Consider the following 22,870-nt stretch of genomic DNA (forward strand, 5'->3'; position numbering starts at 1 on the left):
ACATATAAAGTATTTGTTGTTAAAATTATTTATGCAGTATTTAAATTTGTTTGCATAAAAGATTACAAGAATATCTTAGCAAAAAAGTTAAACTTTTTAATGGTAATTGACTAAATGTCCATTTGTACATTTTAATTTCAAATAGGTAAGTGTAAACATCACAAATATATTGTGCAAACAGTGCAAAATATTTTAGCCATAAATATTTTTGTTTTACGAGGTAGTTTGTAAGAAAATGATTGTAAAAGGCAAACACTGTAATTAAAATGTAACATATAACAGTACAGTTATGGCTAGTAAACATACATTAGTAGTATAGTATAATTGTAAACAAGATGTAAATAAGACTACAGAAATTAGCATGAATTATCACTTTAATATCAACTTTACAAACATTTTGAAAACACGATCACAGCTGGTAATCATGCATTGGCTTGTTATTACAAGCATTTCATTTTAATAAATATTTCTGATTCCCAAAAACAAATATGACAGTCTCTCAAAATAATGGCTTTTCAGTTTTAGTTGTATCTTTGATCTCCATGTCATCAAGTACTCATGAATATTACTGCCCCATGGACAGAGTCTGGCTTTACATGTCTACATATCAACATCCAATTCCATGAACACCCATCGCATGCCAGGGATGACCATCACCGCTGGTGAAGAGAAGCACAATTGGGTCAAGAATGCCCACAATACGTTGTGGTCCCATTATACCAGGGATGGGCTCAATAATGCCAAAGATGCCAACATCATGCCAAGCATTGCTAGACTAAAAGTGGGAATAATTCTAACAGGGACACCACCAATAAATTAAGAAGGAACACCATTACGCTAAGGCAAGCATTACCGCCTTCGGGTAAAGTCCGCGCTATATAAAAATGCATAAATACATGAATAAAGAAATACCGCCTTCGGGTAAAGTCCGCGCTATATAAAAATGCATAAATACATAAATAAATAAATACCGCCTTCGGGTAAAGTCTGCGCTATATAAAAATGCATAATTAAATAAATAAATACATACCGCAAAACATCCTCGTTACTCTGCCGGCCTGCGACCAGGAAGTCAGGCAGGCCGGCGCGACACCCGGAAACAGGAAGTAGGAGGGCGGGAGCCTACCCCGCCTCCCACGGAAGAGCCGCGATTGGAGCCGTGTTGGGAGCAGGGAGCACCGGAGCAGGCAGGAGCCTACCCTGCGCCCCGGTGCCGAAGGAGGGAAGAAGAGTCCTGCTGCCGGGCCTTGCAGCTGAGGAGAGGAAGCCGGTGAGTGCGTTGCTGAGCGGCGGGCGGGCGGAGGGAGAGGAGCATGTAGGCGCGGGGGGGGGGCGTCCTGTGTATGTGTGTGTATGTGTGTGCGTGCGTGTGTGTATGTGTCTTGGAGTGCGTGTGTGTGACTGTGGGGGAGGGGGTGTGTGTGTGAGCGAGTGTCTGTCTGCGACGTGTGTGTGTGTGTGTGTGTGTCTGTGTCTGTGTGCATGCATGCATGCGCGGTAGGCTGGGAGGGCGGCGCATGCGCAGTAGGCTGGGAGGGCGGCGCAGGACGGAACGTGCGCGTTCGCGCAGCCAAATCCGACTGCTAAAAATCGTGCCAGTTTTGTGTCCCTCATTCCCCGGCATCAGCCGACTATAAGTCTCCGTCCCTGTTCCAGGGCGAGACCTAAAAAAGAATGAATAACTTAACAAGAAACCTTACCCAAAACCCCTAAAAATGACAAACATATATGGATAATACATGTTTAAAACACTATAAACTTCTACTGAAGTTCTTTAATTAATTTGAAGGGTTTTTATCAGCCCAACAAGATGATGGTATCATCCTACAATATAACAAAACAAGAATTACCCTTCTGTGTTTTACGACTATGCAAACGTTGTGCAGGGCTGAATAACATTTTTACCTCTATTTGTATAAAGATAAATCCAGCAACATTTGGTACTGATTTTTTTTTACATTTACCATTCCTATTCTTTAATCAACAATGGTCATATGTTGTTGTATTACATGACCTGTAGCGAGAATTCATTTTTTTTTCAAAAACAAGTTGAATGACAAATAATGTATTCAGTTCTGGATCAAAATATTATCCTATTTAAATACATTGTTAGCAAGAGGTTTATGAAAAAAAAAACTTGTTGAGTTTAAACAAAATTCTTATATGTAACTTCATACGAAACTTTTTTATCTGTGGCAAAGAACCGTTGTTTTGAAAAAGCAGAGAACATTCTAATATATACTCATCTAAAGCATGTCAAAATAAATTAAGTATTTGGAAATATTTCACTTAATGTAACAGAAATTGTGTGGAAATAATTAGTGTACATGTGATGAAAGTAACTAAATCATATGTTGCATCAAGTGGAAATGGTGAGGAACCACCGGTGGTGTCTTCCAAGACTCCATCAAAATAAGCGAGCGCACACGTGTCTCACCTTTAAAATAGGGTTCCGCTACGTGCACTCTACCTACTAAAGGAAAATTTGATAAACACTTCTACAAATAGAAATAAAAGCCATAATTAATTGACATTGATCGGAATGATCACATCATAGGCAATTCATCGACTATAGAAAGGGGCAACAAAAGTTGTAGTTTCATTTTGATTATGATACCACAATATATGTAGAAAACAAACGTTCGGGGTTGTACCATCCTCATCATTTAAGGTTGATCCTATATAAGTTAGAAGTGAGGCAGTTTGTAATTATATCCTATTTCGAACACAAGGCAATGATTTCACATAAGGTTGCCATCAAAGAATATGTGTAATGACCACTGAGTGTTGTTACTTTATGGTAGTGAACCATATAGTTGAATCCAAGAAAAATCGAGAATATGCTTGGATTCACATTCAGAGACATTAGTCTTGACCTATTAATGAGTGAATTACATGGTATAAGTAGGGCAATCAGAACAAATACCATCAAACACAAAAGAAAGCTTTGGTAAAATAATAAATTACGCGTTATTTAGGGAAGCATTAACTTGAATGTGGCATCTTTAAATACCTCTCATGATGTGATTCTAAGCCATATTCCAATACATTTCGTTATTGTGATGCACCTAATAGTGCAACCATTCAGCTTGGCAAGCGGGAGCAGTCCAAACATCAAAACAAAACCCCTCAAAATGTATATATATATTGCTTATCGCAACTTGTTGGCTGACCGATGGGCACGTAATCTCCTTCAGATTCAGTGTTGTCCATATCTTTAACCTACTCCTTGCACACACCAAAGAAGTTTTAATGTCGTGCAATCAAATGCATTTCCGCTGCCCTGCAGCCTTGTTCATCGATGGCTCAGCGCCATTTTCGTAACCCTATATACATTTGCTCCTTCGTGACGTGTTACAAACCAGTGAAGACTGACTTATCAAAGCAGAGTGATACATTACCAAACTATTTTAAATTTGTCTCTCATCATGATTCTACATCAAATAACATTATTGTGAATTTTTAACTTTTAAAAATCACTCTGTTGCATATTCCATTAATGCATTAAAAACACTTGTGCTATATGACACACCTGTGCGTTTCCCTATAAAACTGCCCTTGACAGGCTTTGACTGGTGTTCTCTCGGAGTGGCTATTATCATAAATGCATTATTCGACTTATAGACCTTATATTTGTATTTACTTTGACTTATCATGCTGACATTTGGTGAGAACAATCTATATTAAAACAAATTAATGCAAAATGCTATCATTACATACTGGTTTTTATATATTACCCACTGCGCATTCAATTGAGACATTTTGAATCAGCTGCCTTAAACAGGAAACATCCTTTACAACGCAACTTTTACCACGCAGTGCCTTTACGACGCAACTTTTACAACGCAAACCATTACAACGCATTGCGCTGGGGGGCGCTCTAGGATAGGGAATAGGTTTAATTTACTATCCATCACCTTCCATACTATCCACAGGGACTGGAGTTGGAATAGTAAATTAAACTATTCACTATCCAGCGCCCCAAAGCACTATGCGTTGTAAAGGCATGCGTTGTATAAACAGCGTTGTAAAGGCATGCGATGTAAAAGCATGCGTTGTAATGTCATACAGCCGCCTTAAACATATCGATTACTCATTTCTCTCCAATATCGCCCTTGGTAGGCTAAATCTTTCATGATCTCTCTATGCATGGTGTTCTAAACATATAAATGCATACATGTACATATTTTCCTACCTATGTTAATGCATTTTTTTATATATACCAACTAATCCAGCCCCTGCTGGGCTAAAACATCTTTCTATTAAGTGGCTGTATGGCCTTTTAGTGTTAATAATGTCCCTGTGGACTTCGCCATACCACATACAGGCTCTGTGTTTGTACCTCATCCAGCCCTCTATAAGCTCGGGCTATCTATGTTTTGTATAGTGTGTGAACCGTCTCCCTCATAATTCCTATTTTATAGTCAGTAGGTGTCACGCTACTAAAAACTCCTGATATGTAATTTGTGTTTAAAATAATACAAAATAAAGCAAATTATTTAAAATCAATGCTAGAGTGGGAGTATTACCAAAAATGACTTGTTCATTAGGTACAAATGTGTGTGGAAGTCTTCATTCATATTCAGGCCTCAGATAGTCTTAGTGTTTAATGCTATTATGTATCTTGACTCCAATTGTCTCAACTGTTTTTCTCTATCTCCTCCTCTGACATTAAGAGCAGTTGCTTGAACCACATAGTGGATTTGGTTCAACACGTCACTTCCATACCGTTCTTCAACATGTCTGGCTACAGGGTATGCCCTGTCTGTGTTTTAAATTGCCCATAAATGCAGAAGGATTGTTTTATATAGGGGTAGTTCAGTGCTTCCCACATAAGTTAATCCACATGGGCATTGGAGGACATAGACTGCAAACTCTGCTTTGCAGTTATATTGGCCCTTAATGCGCTTAACAACTTTTATCAAAGGTGATTTATATTTGGTCATGCTCTTTACATGTGGGCAGGGTTTACACCAGCCACATTTTTTGAAGCCACTGCTCCTACTTTCAGGACTACTTTTAACCAGATCTTCCCTCACTACTTTTTCGCTTCTGAATGACCCCTCTGGTCTACGCAGTGCCACTTTCCCTAAAATAGGATAATTTCCGATTTGGCACAAATAAGTATAGTAATCAGATTTATTTTGTAGGATCTTGATATTGGATCAGTGTATACAGTGCAGGAAATGAGGGGGTTCCCACCAGATGCTGGTTCTGGCACCTATTCCTGAGCTACTTCTGAGATCTACTGGACACAGTGAAATATGTTTAATTTGTCCTGGTATCATTTGCCTACACTGGAACACAATTCAGCAGCACCTACCAGTTCTCTGATTTCTGTTCAGAGCAGGAGTGGGGAGTGTGGTGCAGGGTATTTCTTATTTTCTTTTCTATGTGGAACCACATCAAAGACCTGATGTTAAGGTCCATCAGGCCATCTTTGGTTCACGTTTCATTCTGGCTGGGAGCCATCTCCTGCCTAACATGTAGATGTCAATGAAATGGAAGTAAACAAAGGCACATAGCTCCCTTTACAGATATTTTAGAGAAACTATGGTTTAGAGGCAAGGGTTTGACGTTAATCCCCCACATACAAGAGATGTGCATGAAGTGTAAAAATGTGGAATGTATTTTTGTGTATGCGTAATTACGTATATAATTATTTAAATGGCATTTACTATTTTATTTACTTAATTTATGGTGATACACATCCCAGTGCAGAGTGTTTTATATCACACACAGAGAGACAATAAATCATACAAATGCCTAAATCAATGTACTGGAAATGTTACATAAGCCAATCGAAGTTCTAAGATCTAGGCACCACATCTCATAATTGCTTGTAAACAGTATATGGAAGAGTGCACTATCGGTAAAATAACAACATCAGATTTAAAATGCAACACAGTGAATGGGGTCTTCTGTACTATTAAGATTTTGTTACTATCCAAAGGAAACCTTCTTTGCAAACTTATAATAACAGATTTAGAAACAACAGTAGGGATCCTAACCCAATTTGCATGCAGTTCCTCAATGCTGATTCATAGCTAATTGTGCTATATTAGACGGATTGAAAATTATGAACCGGAAATAACAAAAGGATCTCTGTGTTAAAAGCAGTTTACCCACTTATCTATCTAAATAAAATTCAATGCTGTGATTTGCTCTGCAGCAGGCACTTTAACCTGCTGTGCTACTTTGAGCCAAAACTGTAACTGGGCAAAACACAGAACTCTACTAGAACTGAATTAGAAATCAGAGTTATCTTACCATTACTATAATCCTCTGAAAATTGCTGGGCACACTAAGATCAGCAGGTATTTTCACCCCGTAGGATATTTTAAAATGCAGTCTTTTTGGGACAAATTAGGTGAGCAGGTTTAATGTCACATTTGTCCTGGTTGTTCTTTGGGGCAGATTTTAAAAAAAAGTAAATGTATGCGCTGACTGTCAGACTCTGCTTTTTATGACTTTGCCATCATGAGTTAACCCACGTTCCTCTGCCATGCCTTGACCTCCAATATATGGGTTACCCAAGTAATTGTCTCCCAAATTCCCAGCATTGGCAGTATACCACCAATAAAGTGCGCTTTATCAATTTAGGACATTTAATCCCAAAAGTGAATTTTTTCCCACTTTGGTGCAGTAGGCAGTTTAATGTACTACTTATGAAACAGCACATGTGCATATGTATGCGTGTGTATCTATCTCTATATATCAATTCGAAGAAATTTGGCATCAAAAAGCAACTAATCCCTTCTACAAGTCTAGCTTCTAATTTAGTGACAAACCTCTTGTGGTGTATGCAATTGGATCAGTCGGCCTTGGATTAGCACTCTCCCACCATTAACCTGTTTAGGTTAGGCCCCCTTCAACCTTCCTTATTTGTGTGTCCATCATGTGTCGGTTCAGCCAGGAGGCCCATAGGAATGATTGCCACCTTAAAAAATGCCAAAATATGCATTTTTTGAAGAATTTGCAAGTTACCATCAACTAAAAGTTGGTGGTAAGTTGCGAATTCTTAACCATAATTCGCTAGCCAAAAATGCTACATACATAGCATTTAAGGAATCGCAAAATTGCGATTCCCTAAATGCTATGGCAAAATAAGGAATCGCACAACTTTGCAATTCCTTATTTTGGGAATGTTTCATACATCCCAAAACATGCAAAACAGCCGTTTGCGAGTCGCAAAGGCCAAAATTCTGCGAATTTCGGCCTTTGCGATTCAAAAACGGCTTGATACATATGGCCCTCAATCGCCAGTGACTAACAAAAAAATGAATGTGTCCTCATGTGATGTAACTGGTGTTTGTGTAAAGCGATCTGATACCAGATACCTTCCGGTCAAGTTTGCGCTATATAAAAATCCATAATATGAATAAAAAAAATTCAAAAAACCAGTCCCATAATAAATAATGGAGACAGGAATGTAAATAACAACCCACCGGGAAAATGTTCAATGATTTAAAATAGCTTAAAATGTACATAAGTATAATGTAATGTTAAATATTGCATGAACAATACATATATATGATTTAACAAAATATGTCACCCCTTTTTTAACGTATAATTTAATGTAAAATTATTTCTAATAAAATATAATTTGATTACTTTTAATTCTGGATATCATTTTTATGATTTAATAAGGCATAATCAAAATTATTTAACTATTCACTTATTTTTTTTATTTAATTTATTATGTACGTTATATTTAAATTAATTTAACATTAGGTTAATATTGCTGTATCATTTATTATTTTGTTCTGCATTTAAGATTATACATACAATTAATTGTAATTACTATTAAAAAAAATACGTTTGTGAGACTTAAAACTTTGACCAAAATTATCCTCTTTGTTTATTTGACCACCACTACTTTACAGTTTGCCTGAAAGCATTCTTCGAACCAGATCATCTGCAAACTATTTTTCAATTGCACTGTACGTGTTTTAGGCACCTTTTGCTTTAAATCTTTTTCCAAAATCACATATCGTTTTAATGTTATCCGAATGTAAACCTTTTTGTTTCTAATTGGTTATTATTTTTACTCTTATTTTCCAAATTGATTTGAAAATCATATCAATCTATTTTCTTGAAATCTGACAGTGCCACATCTATCCAGGTTTTGAGAAAAGCTACTCGGAGTTATTTTAATACCTATCCAGGACATGTTTGATTAAGTAACAGTGGCGGCCGACATGGCCCGTGGGTGGGTGTCGGGCGCGGGGGGTCGTGGAGGGATTCACGCGGGGTCGCGATTGATAGAGAGGGCGTAACAAAAAAAAGAACTTACATTTCCGCCGGGTCCCGCTTCTCTGCTCCTGCTCTCCTGCCTCCGACTTCAGGAACAGGAAGCAGGCAGCCAGGCTCCATCCTCTAAGCAAATCACAACTCTGTAATGCAGTGTTGTGTTTGGTCTGAGTGTCGTGACACGGCGCTCAGCCAGGGGCTAGAGGGCTGGGCATGTTATCCAAGCAGGCTGTAATGCAGCCTGCATGGAGAACAAGGAAAGTACGCAAGACTGGTTGACCAAAAAGTCATTGCGCACTTAGGAGTGGGCAAACCACTCCTCCCCTGCTCTGCCCCACTCTCCTGAAAATTGCAAAAAACACAGTTGATGGACAGAATGTAGAACAATGTCATACATTCACCCCAGTACAAGGATCTGGGCCTAAATCCATCGTTTTTTTGCACTCCACACCACCCTGGGTGAGAACCTGGCTATATGCAAATCAGCTCTGACCCTGTGCCTCATGGGAACAGTCCAGTCCGAACTACCAAGCCATGTCTTTCCCAGACCGGAATCAAGCATCCAAGGACCGGTTTCTGGCTATCAGCCTTCATCAGCCTGGATAGCTTGACTCCAGTGGTGTGGAGAGCCTGGGACTCACGTCTGAGCATACCCAGCCCACTCAGGGTGAAAATTGCGAAAAACACAGTTGATGGACAGAATGTAGAACAATGTCATACATTCACCCCAGTACAAGGATCTGGGCCTAAATCCATCGTTTTTTTGCACTCCACACCACCTTGGGTGAGACACTGGCTATATGCAAATCAGCTCTGACCCTGTGCCTCATGGGAACAGTCCAGTCCGAACTACCAAGCCATGTCTTTCCCAGACCGGAATCAAGCATCCAAGGACCGGTTTCTGGCTATCAGCCTTCATCAGCCTGGATAGCTTGACTCCAGTGGTGTGGAGAGCCTGGGACTCACGTCTGAGCATACCCAGCCCACTCGGGGTGAAAATTGCAAAAAACACAGTTGATGGACAGAATGTAGAACAATGTCATACATTCACCCCAGTACAAGGATCTGGGCCTAAATCCATCATTTTTTTGCACTCCACACCACCCTGGGTGAGACACTGGCTATATGCAAATCAGCTCTGACCCTGTGCCTCATGGGAACAGTCCAGTCCGAACTACCAAGCCATGTCTTTCCCAGACCGGAATCAAGCATCCAAGGACCGGTTTCTGGCTATCAGCCTTCATCAGCCTGGATAGCTTGACTCCAGTGGTGTGGAGAGCCTGGGACTCACGTCTGAGCATACCCAGCCCACTCGGGGTGAAAATTGCAAAAAACACAGTTGATGGACAGAATGTAGAACAATGTCATACATTCACCCCAGTACAAGGATCTGGGCCTAAATCCATCGTTTTTTTGCACTCCACACCACCCTGGGTGAGACACTGGCTATATGCAAATCAGCTCTGACCCTGTGCCTCGTGGGAACAGTCCAGTCCGAACCACCAAGCCATGTCTTTCCCAGACCGGAATCAAGCATCCAAGGACCGGTTTCTGGCTATCAGCCATCATCAGCCTGGATAGCTTGACTCCAGTGGTGTGGAGAGCCTGGGACTCACGTCTGAGCATACCCAGCCCACTCGGGGTGAAAATTGCAAAAAACACAGTTGATGGACAGAATGTAGAACAATGTCATACATTCACCCCAGTACAAGGATCTGGGCCTAAATCCATCGTTTTTTTGCACTCCACACCACCCACCAGTCCTTGGATGCTTGATTCCGGTCTGGGAAAGACATTGCTTGGTAGTTCGGACTGGACTGTTCCCATGAGGCACAGGGTCAGAGCTGATTTGCATATAGCCAGTGTCTAACCCAGGGTGGTGTGGAGTGCAAAAAAACGATGGATTTAGGCCCAGATCCTTGTACTGGGGTGAATGTATGACATTGTTCTACATTCTGTCCATCAACTGTGTTTTTTGCAATTTTCACCCCGAGTGGGCTGGGTATGCTCAGACGTGAGTCCCAGGCTCTCCACACCACTGGAGTCAAGCTATCCAGGCTGATAGCCAGAAACCGGTCCTTGGATGCTTGATTCCGGTCTGGGAAAGACATGGCTTGGTAGTTCGGACTGGACTGTTCCCATGAGGCACAGGGTCAGAGCTGATTTGCATATAGCCAGTGTCTAACCCAGGGTGGTGTGGAGTGCAAAAAAACGATGGATTTAGGCCCAGATCCTTGTACTGGGGTGAATGTATGACATTGTTCTACATTCTGTCCATCAACTGTGTTTTTTGCAATTTTCACCCCGAGTGGGCTGGGTATGCTCAGACGTGAGTCCCAGGCTCTCCACACCACTGGAGTCAAGCTATCCAGGCTGATGAGGCTGATAGCCAGAAACCGGTCCTTGGATGCTTGATTCAGGTCTGGGAAAGACATGGCTTGGTAGTTCGGACTGGACTGTTCCCATGAGGCACAGGGTCAGAGCTGATTTGCATATAGCCAGTGTCTAACCCAGGCTGGTGTGGAGTGCAAAAAAACGATGGATTTAGGCCCAGATCCTTGTACTGGGGTGAATGTATGACATTGTTCTACATTCTGTCCATCAACTGTGTTTTTTGCAATTTTCAACCAGAGTGGGCTGGGTATGCTCAGACGTGAGTCCCAGGCTCTCCACACCACTGGAGTCAAGCTATCCAGGCTGACGAAGGCTGATAGCCAGAAACCGGTCCTTGGATGCTTGATTCCGGTCTGGGAAAGACATGGCTTGGTAGTTCGGACTGGACTGTTCCCATGAGGCACAGGGTCAAAGCTGATTTGCATATAGCCAGTGTCTAACCCAGGGTGGTGTGGAGTGCAAAAAAACGATGGATTTAGGCCCAGATCCTTGTACTGGGGTGAATGTATGACATTGTTCTACATTCTGTCCATCAACTGTGTTTTTTGCAATTTTCACCCCGAGTGGGCTGGGTATGCTCAGACGTGAGTCCCAGGCTCTCCACACCACTGGAGTCAAGCTATCCAGGCTGATGAAGGCTGATAGCCAGAAACCGGTCCTTGGATGCTTGATTCCGGTCTGGGAAAGACATGGCTTGGTAGTTCGGACTGGACTGTTCCCATGAGGCACAGGGTCAGAGCTGATTTGCATATAGCCAGTGTCTAACCCAGGGTGGTGTGGAGTGCAAAAAAACGATGGATTTAGGCCCAGATCCTTGACTGGGGTGAATGTATGACATTGTTCTACATTCTGTCCATCAACTGTGTTTTTTGCTATTTTCACCCCGAGTGGGCTGGGTATCCTCAGACGTGAGTCCCAGGCTCTCCACACCACTGGAGTCAAGCTATCCAGGCTGATGAAGGCTGATAGCCAGAAACCGGTCCTTGGATGCTTGATTCCGGTCTGGGAAAGACATGGCTTGGTAGTTCGGACTGGACTGTTCCCATGAGGCACAGGGTCAGAGCTGATTTGCATATAGCCAGTGTCTAACCGAGGGTGGTGGGGAGTGCAAAAAAACGATGGATTTAGGCCCAGATCCTGTACTGGGGTGAATGTATGACATTGTTCTACATTCTGTCCATCAACTGTGTTTTTTGCTATTTTCACCCCGAGTGGGCTGGGTATCCTCAGACGTGAGTCCCAGGCTCTCCACACCACTGGAGTCAAGCTATCCAGGCTGATGAAGGCTGATAGCCAGAAACCGGTCCTTGGATGCTTGATTCCGGTCTGGGAAAGACATGGCTTGGTAGTTCGGACTGGACTGTTCCCATGAGGCACAGGGTCAGAGCTGATTTGCATATAGCCAGTGTCTAACCGAGGGTGGTGTGGAGTGCAAAAAAACGATGGATTTAGGCCCAGATCCTTGTACTGGGGTGAATGTATGACATTGTTTTACATTCTGTCCATCAACTGTGTTTTTTGCAATTTTCACCCCGAGTGGGCTGGGTATGCTCAGACGTGAGTCCCAGGCTCTCCACACCACTGGAGTCAAGCTATCCAGGCTGATGAAGGCTGATAGCCAGAAACCGGTCCTTGGATGCTTGATTCCGGTCTGGGAAAGACATGGCTTGGTAGTTCGGACTGGACTGTTCCCATGAGGGACAGGGTCAGAGCTGATTTGCATATAGCCAGTGTCTAACCCAGGGTGGTGTGGAGTGCAAAAAAACGATGGATTTAGGCCCAGATCCTTGTACTGGGGTGAATGTATGACATTGTTCTACATTCTGTCCATCAACTGTGTTTTTTGCAATCCACTCTCCTGAAAAGCAGCACAAACATAAAATGATAATACTTGATAGTTATTATCATTTTATGTGTTTGTTTCTCATACTGCTTGAAAGCAGTGGGGCGATGCTCTTCCGCAGTAGCGGAGGAGCCACCCCTGTTAAGTAATAAGGGTCTCCTATTTGCAAATGAATAACCTATTTTCTTACATACTTCATATGCTTTTGTGCTGCTTCACTAGCAAAGCACTAAGCTGTGCTAGAATGATAGTACACTCAAAATGAGCTTCCTCCTGCTATAGATGTTGGATTAGCAGGCATGGAGGAGACTCGTGGTTGGTAGTCCCAGTGACTCCATGGAGAGGCACTGCATTTCTTACGTGTACTCAATTTAGTGGATTCTACTGACTCACTGATAGGTAAAATCGATTCAGTCTAAAAACTATGTTTGTTTCTTCTCCATGAGTAGGACCGTGAGATGTGTCATCAGGTTTACATTAGTTGTTTAGGGAGATGATGTGTGGTGTTAGTTGTGTGTAAGGTGATGTCGTACCAGTGAAGGTTCTTTGCATATGCTAGGGCCATTCTGATTCTGTCACCATTGTTTTTGAAGCAGCTACCCCAGATGCTTCCTAGAGAGACTTAGACGTATGTAATTTCTGGCTGTAATATTCAGTCAGCCCAGAGTCAAGTCTGTTAAAATAATACATTCACAAATGGTTTCTACTGCTTAGTGTCTGGAATTTATGAGTTTCCATGCACACCCTTAGGTGGCAGATGACCTTCACTCTGCCGAGAATAGTCTTGGAACAAATAGAATAACTAAAATTCTGCAATACATCCTGGGTGTTTACATTTCCATGGCTGTCGGTGCCTGTCCATTCTCTATTTTGTAAAAAACAAAGCAAAAAGGTGAGAATCTGTGCAAGATAAAATCTGCTGCAATCTAGGACTATGAAAAGTGACACCCCCATTAAATTGACCAAGACCTTCACATTTCTCTCCAGTTTTTGATTAATACTGGCTTCATGGGCTATGAAGTCCAGAATGTGGACAGGCGCAGACGGGCTTGTATGCTTATACTAATTTACGTATTTATAAACCATTTGGTGTCTGAGAACTTTTTTCATTGACATTTTACTTGACATATCCTTTAATGATTACCACGAATCACAATTGTGTAAAACAGTTCTTTGCATGAGGTAAACTTTATTTACCAATTTGTGTGGCTAATTACAAAATAACATGTTTTGTGTTGCTCTGAGAAGTTCGACAGCTTATCGCATAATGTGATTGTATTTATTAGAACACTGAATCTTGTTTCCTTTTGGACAATTAAAGGTAGTGGGACACATTTCATTTTTGTCAACACATCAGCCCGTCTAAAAGGTACAACTTCAAGATTTATGACTACTGAGTTCTTCCCAGCTAGCCTCGGGATCTGTAGAGTTCGGTTTTGGTTTTCCATTTCTGGCACCAGACACACAGGGACACTGAAGGTAAGACAATCTGTCTTTTGTTGTTTCCAGCCAGACAGTGTGTGTGCTGTTTACTGTATTTCCAACCATAGAAGAGCAAGTCTTAATTAATTTGTAGGATTAATAAACATATGAGCAATCTCTAAAGGTGTATCAATGTTATATACAACAAAATATTTGGAAATCAAATAAACGCTTCGTTTAATATACCTTAGTTCTCTTGTACATGTCTGATTTATCAGCTCCGTGGTTACAAAGATAACTGTCAAATCACTTGAAAGTAAATTGGATATTGCGGCATTTTATTCTATGCTAGCCCTGGGCTTTACGAATAAGGAGAACAGTGTGTGTCTGACATTTTTTTACAGATAGGCCACTGTGTTGTTTGATAAGCTGACGAATCGTGATACAAGTTTGGCGCTCCTGGAGTGGACTGCCACGCCATCACCCCACTCCAGGATCCCCAAATTCGACCGCCAGCCAGATTACGAGCATTCTCGTGGTCTGGCAGGGCGGTCCTATGGCATTGCCATAGCGGTGCTTAATAAAAAGGCACTGCAATGGGAATGCCAAAGCCCGTTCCTGTACAGCATGCACTGTAAAGTCTATGGGGTGCAGGAAAGGGGGTGATCCCATACAGTGGGACATATGTCCCCCCCTACAGGTACCCTTTAGCCCTTAGACAGAAGGGGGACCTACAGTGCTCATCTTTGTTTCCTCATTGCTACAGTTTCATGGCGGCCTCAATCCATGCAAACTGTGGTGGTGAGCAAACTTCTAATATGCTTGGCAGTCTCTCAGGAGCACTACCAATCATAATGTGGCATGAAGACCACCGCGCCAAGGGTCACAAATCCCCGGTGGTTGCGGCAGTCCCATGGAGGTCCAACCGCTGCACTCGTAATGCGACGGTCGTACCACTGGTGTGGCGACCCCGACGGCCACCGCACCTAAACCACGAGTTTGGTGGCCATATATACTGCCAAACTCATTATTAGGCCCTTAGGTTATTCACCCCACATTCCAGTGAAGAGATACTTAATGCACTTAATGCACATTTTTCAAATACCTATTAAAACAGAAAAGCACTGAATAAACTAAGAGAAATATTCAAATGCCCCACTCTCTCCAATTTTGAGAAAATGATGTCCAATAGCTGCATTCTTAAAGACGATTTCCCTAAAAAGTATGTCATTTCAAAGGTCATAAACGTAATTCAGAAGAAGCAGTTATCATGGTCCATCTAGTGTCATGTATTTCACTTCTACATTTCACACTTTATCTTTGGAACGAGTCAGGAGGAAAAGAAAATGTTACACATCTCAGGCAACAGAACTTTCATATTTTTTCAAGCTGTGATGTCCCTCAGTTTAAGAAGTGCATATCGAGACGGCAGTTATATTACACCGAACTTCATGAGAAATAGTGATTAATACAATGAAATAATATTTATGTTTTTGGGAAAACGCATAGATCTCTCCTGAAACTTCAGCAGGTCAATTCAGACAAACTAAACTCAGCCACACTGAAACTACTGATTTATCATTTTCAAGATAAAACTGGTCGTATGCTGCAATGGCACTTTTTTCCTTGACTTTTGTCAAAAATTTGCTCCTCAAATATGTCATGAACATCCAGTCATTACATGTAATATTAAAAGTTACCTGATCATTGAGATTGTACGAAATCACTCTAACATGTCAAGTCAGTTGTGAGAAACTCATAAAATCGTACTCCTCTCCTGTGGGAGATTATTTCTCCAACACAAGCTATTCTAATTACATGCACTGGAGGCTTTTAATTCAGACATGATTGCACGTTTCTCTCTCTAGAAAGGATGAGATTAATCAAAACACTCTGCTTGGTTTACATATAGTCCTAAGCTTAATCTAGAGACGATAGAGGAACCTAGCATTAATAGAGCCTGAAATACTTCCTCAATATATAACAGTCTAATAAAACAGTTTTATGTCATATAATAAGGTAATTCAATTTACGGGTAAAGAATACTACTCAAATCGTCTAATGTTGGCTATGAGCAAGCAAAAGGATAATTTTAACATTGAAAATAAACGGTCTAACAGCACCCTCTCTATCCCATCACTAATTTGGACCCACTTCTCCTGTAATCACATTTTTTAATTTATTATTGACAACATTGCACATTTTCTAAAAGCTATACAAAATAATAGTTCCATCCAAACTGCGTCTGGAACTCCGGATCCCATTATTGCTGCTCACAAAATTAACATTTCTAATATAACAAATGAGATTGCTCTCCCTCTCTCTTTCGATCACTTTCATTGTCTCTCTCTTCATCAACTGCAAGGACTAATATAAGACTGTAAATCAGGCTCCTCTATGGATCTTATTCTAATTATATTCTCCATAGAAATATTCCAGTACTTAATAAAGTAATTTATGAGATGAGTAATCTATCCTTAAACTCTAGTGCTCTTCCTACAGAACTCGAAAAAGGGGCACTTAAAGCACTTCTATAGAATATTCATCTTGATCCCACGGATGAGGCTAACTACATTCCCATTACCCTTCTTCCTGCCAGGGCCAAATGTTGGAAAGTATACTTGGCAAACAATTGCTATCATTCCTGCAAGATGATGTACTCTTAGATGATGCTTAAGTCTGCTTGAAATCCAACAGGAACACTGGTTAGTGGATATTGCGTATGCAGTCCATTGGCATAAAGACCCAGGATGAGCGCTCGCTCATGATATGCTGAGTAGAGTCGGGGGAATTTGAAACTCTCTTTATTTGGTTCAATCAGAAGCTATACGTTGTATTTTTAAGAGGCAGAAGAGGGCAAAGTTATGTCTTTGTTTCACAAGTTCTGCATGATGCCTGCTGCAGCAGGTGAGGGTATGAGATCTGTATATAGGATAATTGCAGGTACTTGTGGACCCTGCTGAATGAGGGTGCCATCCCTATGTGTGGCCTACGTGTGACAAAATCCTTATCCTAAGACAGATTGGTGGCTTCGGAATTGTATGTGCCCCCTCCCCCTCTTGTCTGCCCTCCATGGTCCATTGCACTGCCCCTGCAGGCCTGCCCTCCGTGGTCAGCTTGCTGCCGCACCCGTTGCCCTCCTTTCTTCATGTGCATGCCCCTTACCCTTCCTCTTGCCCTCCATGTACTATTTTGCTTCTACTAATCGCCCTTCTAGCACATGGCTAGTTGTGCTTCTATTGCCCCTCCTACCTGTCCTGCCTGGCCAGCTTGCTGCCACTGACCGCCCTCCCATCTTCCCATTGCTTCATTGTCCATGTACATGCCACTGTCCCCTCCCTCCAGCTCTTCGTGGTCTATTGTGCTACCACTGCCTCTCTCTCCTGTGTTCTGTGGTCTGCTGTACTGCCAGTGCCTCTTATACCTTCACTACGGTTGCTTGTCCTACCACTATACCTTCTGCCTGTCCTGAATAGTCCACTGTGCTGCCACTGCCCCTCCTGCCAACAGTGTATGGTCACCCTGTGGCCCATGTTCCCTCTCTCCTGCCCTCTGCAGTCTGTTGGCATATCTGTATCTCCTCTAACCTTCCTTCCTGCTTTGTGGTGCTTCCACTGCCCCTTTCCTGCATGATCAGCTTGCTCCTCAGGACCTAGGCCCCTCCGCCTGTTAGCCATTTGTGGGCCCCTTCCCACTCCATCCTGCTCAACATGCTCCATTTTGCTGCCACTGCCCCTCCTGCTTGCGCTGAATGGTCATCTTACTACTCTTACCTCCCCCTTACCATCTGTAGTCAATGTGCATGCCCCTGCCTCCTACGCTTCTTGGTCAATTTTGCTGCCACTCCCCCCCCCCTGTCCTCCATGGACCACTGTGCTACTATTTCCACTCCTGCTTAACATGAATAGTCCATTTTACTGCCACTGCACCTCCTGCCTGCCCTGGGTGGTCATCTTGATGTCCCTACCTCCTCCTGACCTCCTGACCTCCATGATCTATTGTGATTCCACTGCCCTCTGGCATGCCCTTTGTTGTCTATTGTGCTGCCACATCCCCTGCCACATGCCCTGCAAGGTCAGCTTGTTGTCCTTGCCACCTACTTGCTGCCCTCCATTGTCAGAGTCTATGCCTTTTCCCTATCCTTCCTGCCCTCCAATGTGCTGCCACTGCCCTTCCCTCCTGCCATCGACGGTTTGTTGTGCTTCCATATCCTTTCTCATCTGCCATGCATGATTGGATTGTTGCCCCTGCCCGTCATGGTCCATTGTGCTACCATTGTCTCTTGGCTTGCCCTACATGGTCTGTTGTGCGTCAATGCCCCTCCTACTTCGACAGCGTGGTCATCTTGCTACATCTGCTCTTGCCTTGTCCTCCATTGTCTGAGTCTGTGCCCTCTTCCTCTCCCTCCCCAAATTGTTCTAATGAGTGCTAACATTCTGTGTTAATGACAAAAGTGTGGCACGCTTGTCATCTCATCTTGATGGAATCAAAGCTGTACAATCTAAAGCATTTCCTTAGAAAGTGAACAGAATGAGGGGGTTCTTTTTCTAATAATAATTATTGTTAGTGCTCTAGAAAACGTTCTGAGTTCTCAAATAGTGACAAAGGGCTTTCTATCTATCTGTTATTTTTCCGTTTTTTCATCTAATGGATCACTTGATCATTAGTTGCAGGAGTTACTTAAGCGTTTTGCACATTTCTTTAATTGGCATACATCTGGGTGAAATTTGGGCTCTTTTTTCTCAAGCAGCCATCTTAGGAGACTTTTTGGTCATCAAAACATAAATTTGCACTCTAGTTGCTCATTAGAACACTGTGGTGAAGCCACTGTTGATCATGACGAGATAGTTAACTGGCAGGCTGCTTCTGATGTCCCTATTATGCTTTCTACAGCGCTAACCATAATTTGTAGAACCCTCATTTTGTTAATTTCTAAATGAAATGTTTTAAGTTGTGCAGCTTTGATTCAGTTGAGATGGCGAAAACGCCTTTGTATATTTTAGGCAAAATGTGCATTGTTAATAGGGTACAGAACAAATAATCTACTCCTGAATCCACATGTGCATACTTACATGAAACTATTGCAGCTTAAACAAATTTGATAGGACATGTCAATGTGTGCTTAAACATGAATTGCATTTCAATTATCCACAGTCTGTGTTGTGTAGGGTACTACAACACTGATAATCAATATCACCGTGACCTTTCTCATGCATGCACTCAAATTCTATTTAAGAATACATGTATTGAGAGACCACACAAGTAGAAGCGCCAAACAATTCCAAAGATATTTACAACACATTTATTGGTAAACTCAATGATTGTAGGTTGCGCGCGAAAAAGGAAAAGGGTCGGGAGTGGTGGTGGAAGGTAGTGAGAGTGTAAGTCAAAGTAGTAAGAAAAGTACAATTATATGCTTTTCAAATGACTGGCAGTCAAAACCAGTTACAGAATACCTGTCCTATTCATAACATCCATTTACAAGTGAATCTGTAGATTCACAATGTGCATTCAATGCAACTTCAAAGGTATCTCAGATAGGACGCAGGTACAGGTCTTGAACAATGGAGGCTTCAACGTTTCGACTTGGCTGATGCTAGGAGGGAATTTTGAGCCTCAGCTGCGAGTCTTCATCAGGACGGGGTATGGCAGCCTAATCCTGGTGCCAGGCCTGGCTACTCAGGTATGTGCTCCAATCACAAAAAACCAATGGCCCAAATTGCGCCAGAGGTACAGCAAGTTGGGTTGTGTAGTGACTTCCACACTAAACACTATTAACATCCAAAAACAAATGATGTGATTTGCATCACTGTCTTTCAAGGGCGGACGCCGGGTAGTCCATGTTGCACCGTGTACTCGCGAGCACCCTTTTCCTTTTTCACGCGCAACCTACAATGATTGAGTTTACCAATAAATGTGTTGTAAATATCTTTGGAATTGTTTGGTGCTTCTACTTGTCTGGTCTCTCAATACATGTATTCTTAAATAGAATTTGAGTGCATGCATGAGAAAGGTCGCGGTGATATTGATTATCAGTGTTGTAGTACCCTACACAATACAGACTGCGGATAATTGAAATTCAATTCATGTTTAATTGGTCATGGACCACCCTTGTATTCCCGTACTGTACCCAGGTCAGGGTGACTTATTGGGTTACCCCATTATCTATAATGAGGCCCTGTGTTACATCATAGACGTATGGTGTCGCGCCGGGTACGCCATTCCCTCTTTTTTTATGTCTCAAAAGTATATGTAAATAACTTTAAACTGTATATGACAGCAAGCGATAATCTAAAATATTCCTAACTGTAATAAACATATTATAGTAAATATATTGTTTCAAAATTGCATCGGGTGGGGTCTCCTTCTGCACTGAGTGTGCGATTACCATGTGACCTTAAAAAAAAGCTTTTTGATTAGTTCATAACATTTCCCATTGTAGCAGTTGAAGGACACCACCCATTTTAGTCATTCTCTCTACAGCATTTCATGAGACACATCTCTTCTGCTTAGAGAGCTTTTCTGAAACTGTTTGCTATGTGCCCATATCTTGCACTACACACTACACCCAACATTCAATGACCATCTTCATCAATATTCATCGTCTCTAAAGTGGCCTTCCACCTATGATAGCCATACACCTAAAAGTTACATAACCGAAGTTTTCCCCACTGCCAGAGGTAACATAGTTACATACACTGCCGACAGCACAATGTACTGTAATATGGCCCAAGGGCAGTATCATGCATAGATAATGAACACACGGACACAGACAGATAGTGGAAGTGGGTATGGGTACATGCCCTCAACACCTTTTTATTACCAGGGTCACAAATACAGTGACGTCTGTGGTGGGGATGCGTGTGGAGTCAGTGTAAACCAGCCCTCAGGGAATAGTGCTGCTATCATCAACTACAACAGAAATCATTGGATCACACACAGACATTCAATAATAAAAGAATCAATAGTTTGTACTGCAGTAAGGTAGGGACAGTAGATGTGAAGTAATACAGAAAAATATTCTATCGTAAAAGAAACACAACTTCTGGTGTACTGAGACACAATTAATAGATCTGAAAAAATACCCAAAAAGATTGTATCATAAAGGGTCCATCGTTCTAGTGCACTCAGATAGCCACATCAAGATCATTCAGCATGTGAACAACTAGCGATGATGTGTGCTGTAGATGGGCGGGCGTACTAGGAGTAATATCTGTTACCATCACCAGAACATCATCTGCAATAGCAACTCAATAGAAATTGTGAACACTGGTGTCTACAGTGTAGACTAGAGAGAGCGGTCAGCAAGGGCCCACAGCTACGTAAGGTGGAATTGAGCTACGTGGTTTGTCATACACAAAGCCACGAAAAGCATGTCTGGAGCCTGCAATAATACGTATGCACGGTGTAGACAGAGCGCACTGGAGCAATGTCTTTTCCTACTGAACTGCATCATCTACAAGACCAACTCGATCTGAATTGTGAACACTGCTATCTGCAGTGTTAATTGTAGACAGTACTCACACAGACATTCATGAATTCCTTCTCTCACTTCCTCTTCACAAACAACAACAACATAAATTGCAGAAAAATCTGCAATAAATGAAACAAAGCCATTCAAATACCCTTTATGCTGTCTACAGTTTAGACTATTCAGTGTTCCTTTGCACTTCCAAATTAAATGTGGTCATTGTAGTAGACCTATAAGTCATTTAAAAAAAATTCTTCAAGCAAGTGTACTAAAAACATAATATGTATATTCCAATAGACATTGTAGTTACTTGACTAGTGGATTCTATAATTAAACAAACAGCACTCGATCTGAATTGTGAACACTTCTGTCTGCATTGTAGGCCAGACTCACTATTCATTAAAACCTGACAGACATGTACCGTTCAATTCGAAAGCATGGACTTGGTTGCAGCAGATCAGAGAGGGTACACAGAAATAATAACAAACTTCAACTTCTGACATCCTCAATCATACAATCAAGACCCTGTTTCACTGTTCGGACCTGCTGTACCACGGTTTACACCACCGACTGATGTCAACCAAGCACAATAAACATGTGCAACAATTAGCTACGGAAGCACCGAGTCTGATGCAACTCAACGGAGGGAGTTCTATGAAAACCAAGCAACAAGTAATATCGGACATCTTCCATTCTGGAATCAAGACACTGTTCCACTGTTGGGACTTAGAGTTGTTTGCACCTGGTCGAAGGGAGGACCTTCATCTCCACTCTCAAATGAAGTTCTAACATCCTCCATTGTGGGATAAAGACACCGTTCTTCTGTCGGGACCAAGAGTTCGATGCACCTCATCGGACGGGGTACCACAAATCATCACAAACTGTAACTTCTGACATACTCAATTATAGAATCAAGACAGCGTTTCTCTATTCAGATCTGCTGTACCACGGTGTAGTCCACCAACTACAGTCAACTAAGGCAATTAATCATCGGCAGCACTTAAGTACGGAAGCACAAATTTGGATGTACCTCAACAGAAGGACCTCTGTGAAAATTCATCCGCACGTTATATCGGACAGCATCCATTGTGGGATCAAGACACCGTTCCACTGTTGCGACCTGGAGTTGGTTGCTCCTGGTCAAAAGTAGTACCTTCAACTCCACTCTCAGATGCAGTTCTAACATCATCCATTGTGGGATCAAGACACAGTTCCACTGTTGGTACCTAGAGTTTGATGCACCTCATCGGAGGGGGTACACAGAAATCATCACAAACTTTAACTTCTGACTTCCTCAATCATGGAACCAAGACCCCCTTTCACTGTTTGGACCTGCTGTACCTCGGTGCTCTCCACTGACTGGTGTCAACCAAGCACAATAATCATGTGCAACAGTTAGCTACACAAGCACAGTTTCTGATGCACCTGAACGGAGAGAGTTCTTTGAAAACCAAGCAACAAGTAATATTAGACATCTTCCATTCTGG

At 42.0% G+C, this 22,870-nt stretch overlaps 1 protein-coding gene across 1 annotated transcript in view; it reads left to right on the forward strand.

Annotated features, from left to right (window-relative positions):
• MALRD1 (MAM and LDL receptor class A domain containing 1) overlaps positions 1 to 22,870 on the forward strand; it is a 2,679,189-nt gene that overhangs the window by 1,614,278 nt on the left and 1,042,041 nt on the right. The window contains exon 27 of the mRNA XM_078663745.1: positions 13,812 to 13,969. Within this exon, the coding sequence (XP_078519871.1) occupies positions 13,812 to 13,969 (158 nt within the window). The remainder of the gene's footprint in view (positions 1 to 13,811; positions 13,970 to 22,870) is intronic.

Source organism: Lissotriton helveticus, chromosome 10, assembly GCF_964261635.1.
Source record: "Lissotriton helveticus chromosome 10, aLisHel1.1, whole genome shotgun sequence".
Classification (NCBI taxonomy): domain Eukaryota; kingdom Metazoa; phylum Chordata; class Amphibia; order Caudata; family Salamandridae; genus Lissotriton; species Lissotriton helveticus.